At 42.0% G+C, this 12,077-nt stretch overlaps 1 protein-coding gene and 1 non-coding gene across 2 annotated transcripts; both read right to left on the bottom strand.

Moving 5' to 3' along the window:
• Positions 1–268: 268 nt before the first annotated feature.
• Positions 269–11,654, bottom strand: EIF4G2 (eukaryotic translation initiation factor 4 gamma 2). The gene is made up of 24 exons (XM_027073254.1): positions 11,575–11,654; positions 11,436–11,464; positions 11,242–11,384; positions 9,771–9,835; positions 9,369–9,434; positions 8,580–8,720; positions 7,939–8,041; positions 7,050–7,181; positions 6,895–6,961; positions 6,656–6,807; positions 6,298–6,408; positions 6,037–6,120; positions 5,848–5,946; positions 5,451–5,592; positions 5,191–5,351; positions 4,723–4,836; positions 4,038–4,163; positions 3,783–3,887; positions 3,479–3,694; positions 3,132–3,390; positions 2,614–2,818; positions 2,275–2,486; positions 2,059–2,180; positions 269–1,095 (listed from the first exon to the last, which is right to left on the bottom strand). The coding sequence occupies exons 1-24, from the start codon at positions 11,652–11,654 to the stop codon at positions 1,030–1,032; spliced, it is 3,000 nt and encodes a 999-aa protein (XP_026929055.1). The 3' UTR covers positions 269–1,029.
• Positions 4,532–4,670, bottom strand: LOC113603538 (small nucleolar RNA SNORD97). The gene has a single exon (XR_003425133.1). It is a non-coding gene; the product is annotated as a small nucleolar RNA SNORD97 (small nucleolar RNA).
• Positions 11,655–12,077: the final 423 nt, after the last annotated feature.

Genomic DNA, 12,077 nt, shown 5'->3' with positions numbered 1-12,077 from the left:
TTCCCCTTGAATTTTCTCTCATCTGTCATTTTTTTTAAAGGTTTGAGAGAGCAACAGTGTGTGTACAGGAGCAGGGGAGGGTCAGAGAGAGAATCCCAAGCAAGCTCCGCGCTGTCAGCACAGAGCTGGACGTGGGCCTCCATATCACGACCCATGAGATCATCATGAATCGAGAGGTGGACGCTTAATTCACTGAGCCACCCAGGTGCTCCTAAACCGTAATTCCTAAACCTGCCTGTAGTTGCTACTTAAGTCACACACAACTCTATCAAGTATCACAATGTTTATTGATAGATACAAGTATATAAAATCAGGGCATGAACATGACTTGATAAATTAAGTAGACTTAATTTCAATACTATAATAAGAGGGACCAATTCAAATTCTCACCATTTGTTTCACACCCACAAAACCACTTCAAGGGCATTAATGATCTCTCAAAACTGATCAGTTTTGTGCAAGTAAACCATGTTTCTTTTAAAAAGACTTGTGCACTTGCCCAGGCTCAAGGATATTAAAATCTAGCACATAAAGCCCATTACTAGAGGTAGAAATACAGGCAATATACTATTACGGCAACAACCATCAATTACAGTTAAGAATTTTTCTGTAACAACCAAATGGATAATCAAATATTGCAACAACTCAAGTATTACTGAGCAAAGTGCATTTCTACAGTATTCAGTGTTGCTATTCAGTTTTCTAACTTAAAACAGCCTATGATAACTGGCAGCAAAGAAGGTCCTTGCAATAGACTGCCTCTGCTTGAGAACTTATGATGTAATTATTGCATGCTGCTAATATACTATCTAAACATTAAAGATACTCCTAAAATATTTGATGGTAGACTATGATTAAGACATTACACTACAAAAAAACCTTATGCAGAAGGAAATCCTAACTGACGTGCTTCTGCTTTAAATATTGTGAAAACATTACAGCGGAATGAATTTTCGCAGTGGTTAGGTCAAATGCAGTTACGTCATAGCAACAGTATGTTTTGCACAATTTAAGGCTTTGGCTGGTTCTTTAGTCAGCTTCTTCCTCAGATTCTTCTTCTTCAGCAGTTTCTAGCCAGGTTAGCCACTGATTCACCTGTAAATTTGTAAGTTAACAGAATTAAGCCATACTTCTGAAAGAGAAACTCAAATCCATAGTTTTGACTTAGCTCCTTTAGTGGGTTTGCTAGCTTGATCCTAAGTTTTAGGTGGTACACCCTTTATAATAACAAAAGCCTCAGAACATACTGTAAATATTACTTGGCTATTAAAGAGAATTTATTCTTTATATGTGGGAAGCTGTTGACTTCTTGACACTACTTCCAATCACATCGTAGGCTCATTTTAGTATGGGACAGGGGCTCCTCCCAAACCTGAATTATGTTAGCAATACTGGGGAGAGAGAGGAGAGAAAGATTCCTAAAAAGATTTCTAGCCCTATCCCAGAATTGCTAGCAGATTCCCCAAGGGCAGGGAGAATGATTAGCTCACAAAGCTCACCTGTGAACCTTAGGAAGAAAATACTGTAGAGACCAGTGCTTCTCAAAGCCTGATCCCCTATGAAATCAGCATGAGAATCGCCTGGACTGTGTTGTGTACCACAGACCCGCTAAACCTGATTCTCTGAAACTGGTTTTTCAACTACTCTGTAGGTGATTAATGTACTATGATTTTAGAATCCCCAGAGATATAAAGGTCTTCCCCTAGGACTAGAATTCCACTCACAGAAAATGAAGATGTGAGAAATGAGAAGCAATCCCTTCTTTAACATTTTTTTAAAAGCTTAAATCCAATCTTGTGCAATCACTCAACCATTCAACCTTTGGGAGTAGCTTTACTCCTAAAAAATGTTAGCCGCCAACATCTTACATATGTAATCACTAGGATAGAAGCCTTACACCACTTCACAGCTTTCCCTCACTGTACTATTTTTACCAAAGCTTGTAAACAGGCAGAAAGATACATACAGATAAAACTACAACTATTTTGCCTCCTGTACTTCACTAAATACTAAGTAAACTGAAAAAGGCAGACTAAATGCCTCCAACAAAAGATTTACCTGGAACAAAGCCTTGCCTTTCCCAGGAAATTCTTGGGTTATATCTTCTTTCCAAGCCAAAAAAGCTTCTTCTTCAATAATTTCCATGTCATAAAAGTGAACAAAAAAGCGGAGTAACATGCCTAAAAGATAACACACAAACCCCGTGATCTAGTGTGATGTGGAAAAAACTGCCCCACGCTCGCCACCGTCCGGCTACTGTCCTCGGCCACTCACCTTTGGGGAAGTTGCTGTTGTAGCAGTGCACCTGCAGAGCATACAGGGCACTGACTTGCAGATCAACGTGATCATGAAGGAATTTCTGCATTACTGGCTTGAAAGAAAGCAGCAGTTGTTTTTCCTGCTCTAACTGTTCTTTGGAAGGAGCAGAGGAAGAATCTGTCTCATCACTGGGTGGGTTTACTTCACTAGAAATATACTGTAAGAAGCTGCACAGAAAGAGATCTTGTCAGAACCCCAAAGCAAAATTTTCTAGCCCAAGAAAGACCATCCTTAGTCCCTTGCCTTATATTTTCTAGTAAATAAGTGTTAATGTAACCCTGGACTTTACCTTACCTAGTCATTAAGATGTTCACAAATCCTTTATCTACATGAAGTTTAGGGGAGATGTTATCTTTAATCCATTTATATATGGTTTGAGGGGATGGATCCAACTTTATTTGCTTCAACAATTCCTTCTCCAATTTGAGGAGTGGGAATAAGAAACTCAGTCCCTTTCCTTCCAAAATCTCCAACATGCGGTCCTTATTCTGATCAATTTCTGAAGAGACAAAACCATCTACACATCAGCAGGTAGTTCATTTTAGCCAGTTGGCCTGTCTAGAAAATGGCTTTACAAATGATTTCCCAAATGTACAAGATTTATAGTAACCCAGCAAAACAAACACTTAGTATCTGGATCAAATGAGAGCAGTTAAATCATTATCACTTTTCATAAAGGTGAAATCTAACCTATGGTAATGCTTATCATTATCTGGACAAGATAATCCAGTCTGATTTGTATAGATCCATTCAAGATACTAAAGACTCTTCAGATTTTGTATTAAGAAAAAAAATCCCCAAAATTCTCTTACCTGGGAGCATTTTCTGCATATTGACCTTGCTTTGTTGAAAAAGTTCTGTTAACCATTCTCGATCTTGTAATTTAGCTAATTGCTGAAGACAAAGTAAGAAGAGAGGAAAATGGGTGCCACTTTCCAGTGGTTGAGCTAGTTCTGAAATGCTCACCAGCTCTGAAATGATGGCACGAGCTGCAAACTGTGCTAAATATGATTTCACCAAGGGGATGTCAACCTCCAGTTTGGGGCACTGGTCCAATACGTTCAGGAAAGCCTTAGAAGGAATACACAACACAATCAACTTAGCAGTTCTCAAACGTGAATGCAAAAAAGTTCCCCCAGAATCAGAGCAGTGTTCTCACCTGCATGAAGTTGTCACTGGTGGCTATCCCTTCCTGTTTGAGCAAACTGATCAAAGAACTTGCTTTTTCTTTATCTTCATCACTTCTATCTAGTGACAGGATAATTACTTTGCTTAACATCTCAGGAAGAAAGTGTTTAGGAGCCCTCATCTCTCTCACACCACTGACCGCTTCATTCGCGTTCCCACTATTCAGATATTCAGTCACAACAGTTTCCTGAAAAGAACACAATCCAAATCTCTTTAGTGTCTTCCTATCTCAAATAGACTCCATGAATCAGACTATGGGATTATTTGAAACTTACAGTTAGTTTAAGTAGTTCTTCCTTTGATGGTGGTGGCTTTTTACTAGTCTTGGCAGGCTTTTCCTGGATAAGTGGAGGATTAGTTTTGAGACCAAGCTGAGGTGTCTAAAAAAAAACAAAAACACAGCAACATGACAAGTATGATTTAATTTTTTTAAAAGTGTGTGAAGTTATAGGAAAGACCCTAAAAAAATCTTCAGACATCTTCATAAAATACCATAACCATAGAAAATACTATCCTACTACAGTCCATACCTGTCCCAGAGGTGGTGTTTGAGTGCGTGGTGGTTGTGCACTAGGAGGAATCATAGTTATCTGGGGCTGAAGCTTTGGCACTTGATTTTTATTCATTAAGAACGACTGAGCAGGCCTCAGGCTAATCTAGAATTGAAAACAAAACAAAGTTAACATGCAGTTGGTAAACATTAGATCCAACATCCTAAGATTAATTCAGTATATACAGACATCCTAGAATCTAGGGCAGAAGTTAGAGAACGGACCGCTGAAAAGTAAGCTCCATGTTAACGTAACTTCTGGCAAGAAATCTAACGATCTGATCCACATGAAAATAATATACAGTTACAAAAATCTTGTATTTGTACTAGGATTCTCCTAGAATAAGCATCACTAAAATATTAACTAGAAAATGTCTTGTTTTATTCTTATAGTTAAGTCATTCTATACACAGAAAAACACAATTAAAATGCTGACAACCATTTTCTTTGCTTTAATTGAAGATTTTAAGAGACTTGCCCTCATATCTCATAATCTTCGCTCATAGGACGCTGGACATCCAAAGAAAGAAAAAGAAGTATAGAAAAGAAAGAATTAAAGAACTCCAGCATTAAGTCCTCTTAATAACGCGTCTTATTTATAATCATCGGGCAATAGATTTCTGAATTGACAAACTATGGCATAGAAGTAACATAGGCAAATGTACCTCATCTGCATTAAGCTGTCCTTTCTTAGAAAACCGAGGTGGCATATCCTTCGACTGTCCTTGCAGCTGGGATAAGAGTCCCTGACTCTGGTTATGGTAGAGCTGGCTTAGCCCCTATTTTAGAAAGGGAGAAAGAAAGTCTAGATAAAAAGGGGTCCACAAATTATGGTAATCAAGTACCAAAGGGATGAGCCAAGCCATAAGGAAAGCTAAACTGAATTTGCCCAGAGAAAGTAAAGATGCAACAAGGGAAGAATAAAAATCTAGTCCTATCAAATAAAAACGCTCTGATTTTACTAATTTTAAGGATAAGCATCTTACCCAGTTTTAAGTAACTGGTCACACAGATGCTTTGGTTTAGAAAAACAAACATTACCCTAAAATATCACTTTTAAAAAAGCAAAAAATAAATCACATGTATTGGAGGATTTAGTATTTGTTGCCTAAAGCATTCTTACGTTTCCTTACCTGGCTTTTCATAAACTTGCCTCCCATCTCTCCAAACTGCGATTGTGTGGGAGGCATGATGTGTCCCCCATGGCCATTGAAGAGTTGATTAGAACGATGACGCCCCATGGTGGGTGAAAATCTATCCTGGATAACTCCTGGACCAGTACCAATTCCGCTACCTTAAAATACATACAGGAACAACTCTTTACAACTCTACTGTTAAAACATTTAAAGTTGATTTTTTATTTTAACAAAACCACGGTTTTGTTCAAAATCACCTGGCATTTGTCCAAACATATCAGCAAGTCCTCCAAGTGGGTCCCTATCCATTTTCATCCTGGGTGGCATGAACGGTCCCTCCAGAAAGAAGTCACTTCTCATCCCTTGAGCCATAGGAGCAGGAATAAAGACTCCTAGATCCTTTAGAAATAGCGAATAAACACCTGATTCTAGACACTATTTTACATAAATAATTCTCATTTGGGGGGAAAAAAACCCTTTCAGGCTACTGGAGTGCTAATTATGCAATTTCTGTATATAATTTCTTCCCCAAATGGTAAACAAGAAACTAAAAACAATAAGCTCCACCAGTAAGAGGAGTCTCAAGTGTTAATAGGATCCTTGTGGTTCAATAAACTTAAAACCAACTGGATTAAAAAAACACCAGTATCTTACTTTTACTGCATCTTGACGGATTTGATTGATCGTCTTTGGTCCATTGTCAAGAAAAGCCTTGCGAGGAACCCAATGGTGTTCTCGCAACTCTACGGTATCCTTTAATTTAAAAATAGTTCCAGTAAGTTTTAATTTCAGTATTTCCAAAGAGAAGAAATCAGCTTATCAACACAGTTAAACCAGTTTTACCTGCAGCAGGAAACGAATCCTCGCTGGCAATTCCTTACTTAGCATCAAGGAGCACATTCGGGCAAAGTACTGATCCATTAAGGACTAACAGAAGAGAAAAATACTTCACTAAAACATGTTATGACAAAAGTGTACTATTTAAGGCTTTTAAGACTTCTCACGTTATAATCAAAGTTGATGGGCTAATATGATAATCCCCTGTATCACAAAAACAAGTCCTTTGATTTGAAGAAAATTAACACAAGCTACTTAATAACATACCTTGGCTCGTTCATGGTCTAATCTAGGTCCCACTGTCCTCATTATCTGACAGAGGCACTCCAAATCCTCTCCCATATCTTTGAGTTGGACTCTCTTCTTCTTTTCCAAAAGCTACCAAAAAGAAATGCCAATGTGTTGACAAAATCTTAAGTTGTAACACTTTTCTACCTGTATTTTACAAAACACACTGCATACTTCAAGTCACTATTCACAACATTTAACTAGCAGTTTTGCTGACCATTCTGAAATATTAAACTAACCTACCAACATTCTCAGATAGTACAAATTATAATTGACCCCTCTCCCACAAATAATCATGTAACCAGTGATAAATCTAAGCCTACATTCACATACTTACTGTTTTGATGCACTTATGAAGGATAGATTCATGAATAAGATCAAGCTTTCCAAGTTCTCCAATGAATTTGATGTTCCCCAACATCTTGATCTTAGCAATGGCTCTCTGTTCCTCCTCCTCGGGGAGGAGGGGATTTTCACGCTTATCATAGACTGAAAATACACAACAGAAAAAAGTCAACATTCAGAATGAAATTCAATATCCCCAGTAGTACTTAGGTATCAAACATAAACTCTCACCATCAACATTTCTGGTTCGGTTTTCAAATTCATCTTGTAATTTGGAAATTAGGAGGCGTCTGAATGTCTATTGGAAACAAAGACATTTGGCAGGTTTTGTTAAATGAAATCTTTCAAATCAACTTTGAAATAAGCAAGCAAACACTACCACTTACTGTGCTTTGCTTCTGTCCTGGTTGACCCTCTGCTGCTGGGCCATCAAAGTTTGGTGCATCTTCTGCCAATCGCAGACATAGCTGAGCATACAGTGAGCTATACTTTGGCTCTTCTAGGGCTTTGTCCACAATCTACAGAAAATGGCATTTTTCTTTTTTTTAAACAGGACAACCTTCTGAAAGTACCCTTCCTTTAACTTAATACTTCCTTATAAGCCTTAAGGATCTTAAACCTCCTAACTTTACTGACAAACTCTGCCTTGTTTACCTTATGCATATAAAATGATTATTAGCACACAGCCTGAAAAATACAAGCACTTAAACACTAGCTGCAACACGGTACCAAAAAAGTCCAACTATACAAGATCTCTTACAAGTAAAGCCCCCCCACCCCCTCCAAGAGTTAAAAATATCTTGGATACTGAAACTATAAACAGACACTGAAATCTTATTATCAACTATCATACAATTCATTTCCAAGACCAAAATAGGTTTTCCACAGAAAGAAAAACACAAAAAATGTGAATAGCCTGTGCTTATCCCATTTAACTCTCCAAGCATTGTATGAACAATTTACAAATTCACCTTTTAGGACAAAGGACAACCACACTTGGGGTAAGCACTGTGTAATGTATGAAATTAGCAAATCTCTGTTGTGTATGTGAAACTAGTATGAAATTGTATGTCACACTATACTTCAACACGAAAAGTAAAAACCCACCTCTTAAATCTGATGCCATTAAAAGTTGGTTATTTTTAAAATCACCATCACAATACAATAAACACGTAGCTCACGCCTCCAAGTTTTAAGCAACAATGCAATGTACAGAAAACTTGGGTCTGTTAACTATTTTACTCTCCCTTTCAGCTAAGCCAATTTTTAACTTACCAGCAGTATGACCCCTTTAAGGATGAGTTTAGACTCTACACCCACATTGAGGAGCTCAAGGCATAGCTTGTCAAACTTTTCAGGAGTAAGCTTATTTAGTATGCTGGGGAGAAAGGAATCATACTAAGTGTCAGGCAACACACAAAAAATTAGAGTTGAAAAACAACTTTGAAATTAATTTTTTCTTCAAGACCCATCTTACCCGTATAACCAAAGGTATGTTAAAATAAAGCTGTTATTCAGGTAATATCTGTACCTGCTTCGGGGTCCCCAGCTGTTTGACAAATCTCACTACCTCAAAAGTCAGAGAGCAAGAATCTTATTAAGGCTAAAATCCAGGAACTAAGACCAGTGTGTTCCATGCTTCTTCAGTGGGTTACACATCAGGCATGGGAAATATCAGGACAAAAAGGCTTATGTATTTTAACTCAATGACCAAAAGCAACCCTTAAGCCTCAAAATAGCCAACATGCTGCTCTTCAGTTTAAGATAAAACTGCCAACACTGGCATTCGTTAAAATACACACTTTGGACGTGAACATTGCCTTCTAAGTAATACAGCCTACACACGAGACAAACCCAGCCAACTCATTCTTTTTCCCTTGTTTTAGTGAAAGAACAAAGCAGATGTATAAACTTACCCTCTTACTTTCCTGAAGATTGCATCATGTCGTTCTTTTTCATTTGCGGAGTTGTTTGCTGCGGAGTTGTCATCTCGTCTAGTGCTTCGTGCAGGAATCCATTTCTGAGCGTTTTGCCCTGGGGTTTTCCCCAGGAACTCGCTAGTAAAAATTTATAAGATTCCTAATTAAGATGATTTAAAACCTAGCACGGTCACTTATCAAACGTCATCCCACTCGGGTATCTTTCTAAATAGAATAAGCACTTTACATGTTTTCAGTTTCCCTTACAACTAAGCAACTCGCAATCAATGCTTCTCAAATTCAGAATCACCTGAAGGGCTCGTTAAAAGAGATTGCTGGGCCCACCCGCAGTTTCTGTTTTAGTGGGTCTGGGGTAGGACTAGATAATTTGCATTTTTAATAAACTCCCAGGTGATGCCAATCCTGGTGGTTCTAGGAGTCACACCTTGAGAACTAACATTTTCTAATGTTGTGTGACCATGTCCTTGCACGCATACAGCTCTACCACTAATTAGTACAGGTAACTGCTGATAATAGTAATTGTTGATTTCTGAATATTAATGAAAACAATCCAAAGAGCTAAGGATAAAGAGCAGTTCGAGAGCCCTAATTCAGGTAATTTAGCAAAAAGGATAATTAAGAGCTGATATTTTAAGATACGTAGCAGAAACCATGCCCAGTATGATTAAGATTCTCGATATCTATAACTACATCGTTATATGTGTGAAATACTATTAAACTAAATCTGTTCTATGGCAACTCATGGCTTCTACACACTTACTATACCTGTTGCCAGCAGTCTTGGGATAGTGCTGAGGTGCACCCCTACTTCCTCCTCCGCCCGAAGAAGCACTATTTAAAAGAAAAACTTCTTTAAAAATCCATATGCCACCTGTCTCACTTAAAAGGGCTAAAGGGTCTCTTTTAAGTATTCTGTATTTCAGAAATTACACTACAGACGAAGAGGAAACTGGGCCTAAAGGAAAGTCAAATCACTGACAACTACTCTTCAGAGGACAAACAAAAAGATAATGAGAAGTGAAGAACTTAAAAAAAAAAAAAACACGTACGTGGCACATTATACATTGAACTTGCAGCATATTAAGTCAGAATTACTTAGCGTGGGGATTCTTTTGATTTTGCGATTGGTCTCTTGGTAACAATTGCCAAAAATAAATCTCCACATACCTGAAACGAGAAGCACCCCCTTCTGCGATCGCACTCTCCACTTTGGCGGCTTGACAACGAAGAATCTTCAAAAGAATAATATTAATGGATGGGGTGGGGAGGGAAGAGGATGGGAGAAATGAAAAACCTAGAATGAGAAAGAGTACCAAAATTAGACACTGCTAACACACAAATCTATAAAGTTTCCTTCAATTAGAATTTATTTCAGATCCTGGCACTGCAGTTAACTGAACTTTGACTGCATTGCAGATCTCCTAAGACTAAAATAGAACGTACTCAAACACAAGTGGACAATTATTTTGCTTAGCCACCTGGAAATTCCCTTATGTTCAAAGATGCAAAGAACCTTCTCAGAAATACAAGAGACAGCATTTCAACTGTGAACAACGAATCTTTGAAAAAGCCACATTCTACTTTCTTGAAAGCTGAGCACCGACATCAAGAACAGAAAACCTAACTTATCCGCACGGGCACATTATGTGGAAAATATCCTAAGTTTGCACTGCCTCGACGACGAGCCCAGCGGGCCGAATAAGACCTGACTAAAGGCTGTTTAGCAGTTTTCCTTCACTGTCCGTTCTTTTAACCCCTCCGCACACAGGACATCCAGGAAGATGCGAGAGGGACATGGGTGTACGGTGGCTGGCACTCAGCAGGCGGAAGACACCGGCAACAACATGGCAGCAGGAACCTCCGCCCCATTTTTTCCCTTCCTGGGAACAAAAGAGCAGTGGATTCCTCCCACCCAGGCTGGAGTTAGGGAAGTGCTTCCGACAGCCTCCCCTCGAAGCCGCTGGGGGCAAGCCTCGGCGGGGAGGAGCGGAGGCCGCCCCCGCCGGCCCAGCGCCCGGCTCTTTGTTCTCCAGGCAGGAAGGCGGCCTCCTTCCCACCCGCCGCCTCCGAGCGGGCCCCCTCCCTCCGCATAAATCCCCGAGAGACTGACAGCCGCTTCTCCGTTCCCTTCCCTGCTGACAAAAAGACGCAAATCTGGTTTTCTCTACCCTCGCCGGTCCCAGGCGGGGCCCGCTCCCCGCCGGCACCGGGGCCTCACATACCGCCTCCCCGCAAGGAGGACGGACTCCGGGACTCCTACGCCTCGGCTGGTCCCGCGCCAACGGCCGGGCCCTCCCCGCCGGCCTGCACGTCGCTCCCCGCCGGGGCACGCGCGGCCCCGCCACGCTCTCTCCCTCCGAGCACACCAGCGCCTCGGCCCGCCCTGACCCCGGCCACCGACAGCCACGATGACGGCCGGGGGACGCCACGGCTCCCGGTTTCCTTCTACTTCATCAGCAACGGGAAAGGAGAACAAAGGAGAAGAATTTCTAGCTGCCCGGAGCGCGGAAAACACGCTAACAAGGGCCGCCCCGCCCGGCTCCGCCTGCGGCCGCCATTTTGTACCGCTCGAGAAGAAGCGGCCAGGGGACGGCGGCCATTTTAGAGCGCTCTACTCGGCGGCGGCGGCTCCACTCACCTTCACCGAGAACTCAGCAGCTGCCGCCGCAGCTGCCTCCTCAGGATCCGGTCGTCGGGGACAGGGAAGGGAGGGGGAAGGGGAACGGAAAACAAAAAAGGGGGAGGGAAGGGGGAGGAAGGAGTCGGGAACGACTTGAAACTCTCAGCTCAGAGGAGTCGCTGCCGCAGCCACCACCCGGTACTCGCCGCCACCTCCATAGAGCTCCGACTCGCTGCTGGCGCTGAGGCGTGTCTGAAGCCGAACTTATCACTCTGGAGCAGCCGAACCCACCAGAGCCGCCCCGAATGGCTCCTTCGCCACCCAATCAGCAGTCTGGTTGCACTCTACCACCAATCCGCGTAGAGCGGTGGGGAGGAGTCACAGGGCCAAGCTCGGTTGTGGCGCAGCCCCGCCGCAGTGCGCAAAGCCATATTCGCGAAGGCTCTGAGACCAAGCCAGTGGCGTAAGGGGAGCGGAGTACCGTGGAGATGCGGGCTACTTGCGTAAAGTCGGAGAGCCCTTCTGCGTCTGCGTTGGTGTGGCTGTCTCATCTTCCTCCTCTTTGTTCCCTGACTCTACCCTTGCTCGAGTTGTGTAGCCCTCTTCCGCTCTACCTCGTTTTGTCACCGGGAATATGGGGGTGGAACTCACTTCTCCCCTACCCTACCCGATTCCGGTCCGTGGCGAGTCAGAGCACTGATCTTTCCTGGCGCCCCCAAGGAGCCTTGATTCCCCCCCCCCCCCCCCCCCCCCCGCAGCCCCGGTTTCTCCGGGACCGGCCTATAGGGTTGAGGCCTGGCGCCCCCGGGGCGCAGTGCCTGGAATAACTATTGGTCTCCAGGTGCTCAGCTACG

Source organism: Acinonyx jubatus, chromosome D1 (assembly GCF_027475565.1).
Source record: "Acinonyx jubatus isolate Ajub_Pintada_27869175 chromosome D1, VMU_Ajub_asm_v1.0, whole genome shotgun sequence".
Classification (NCBI taxonomy): domain Eukaryota; kingdom Metazoa; phylum Chordata; class Mammalia; order Carnivora; family Felidae; genus Acinonyx; species Acinonyx jubatus.
The sequence above is the reverse complement of the archived record's forward strand: the minus strand, read 5'-3'. Positions and strand labels throughout refer to the sequence as shown.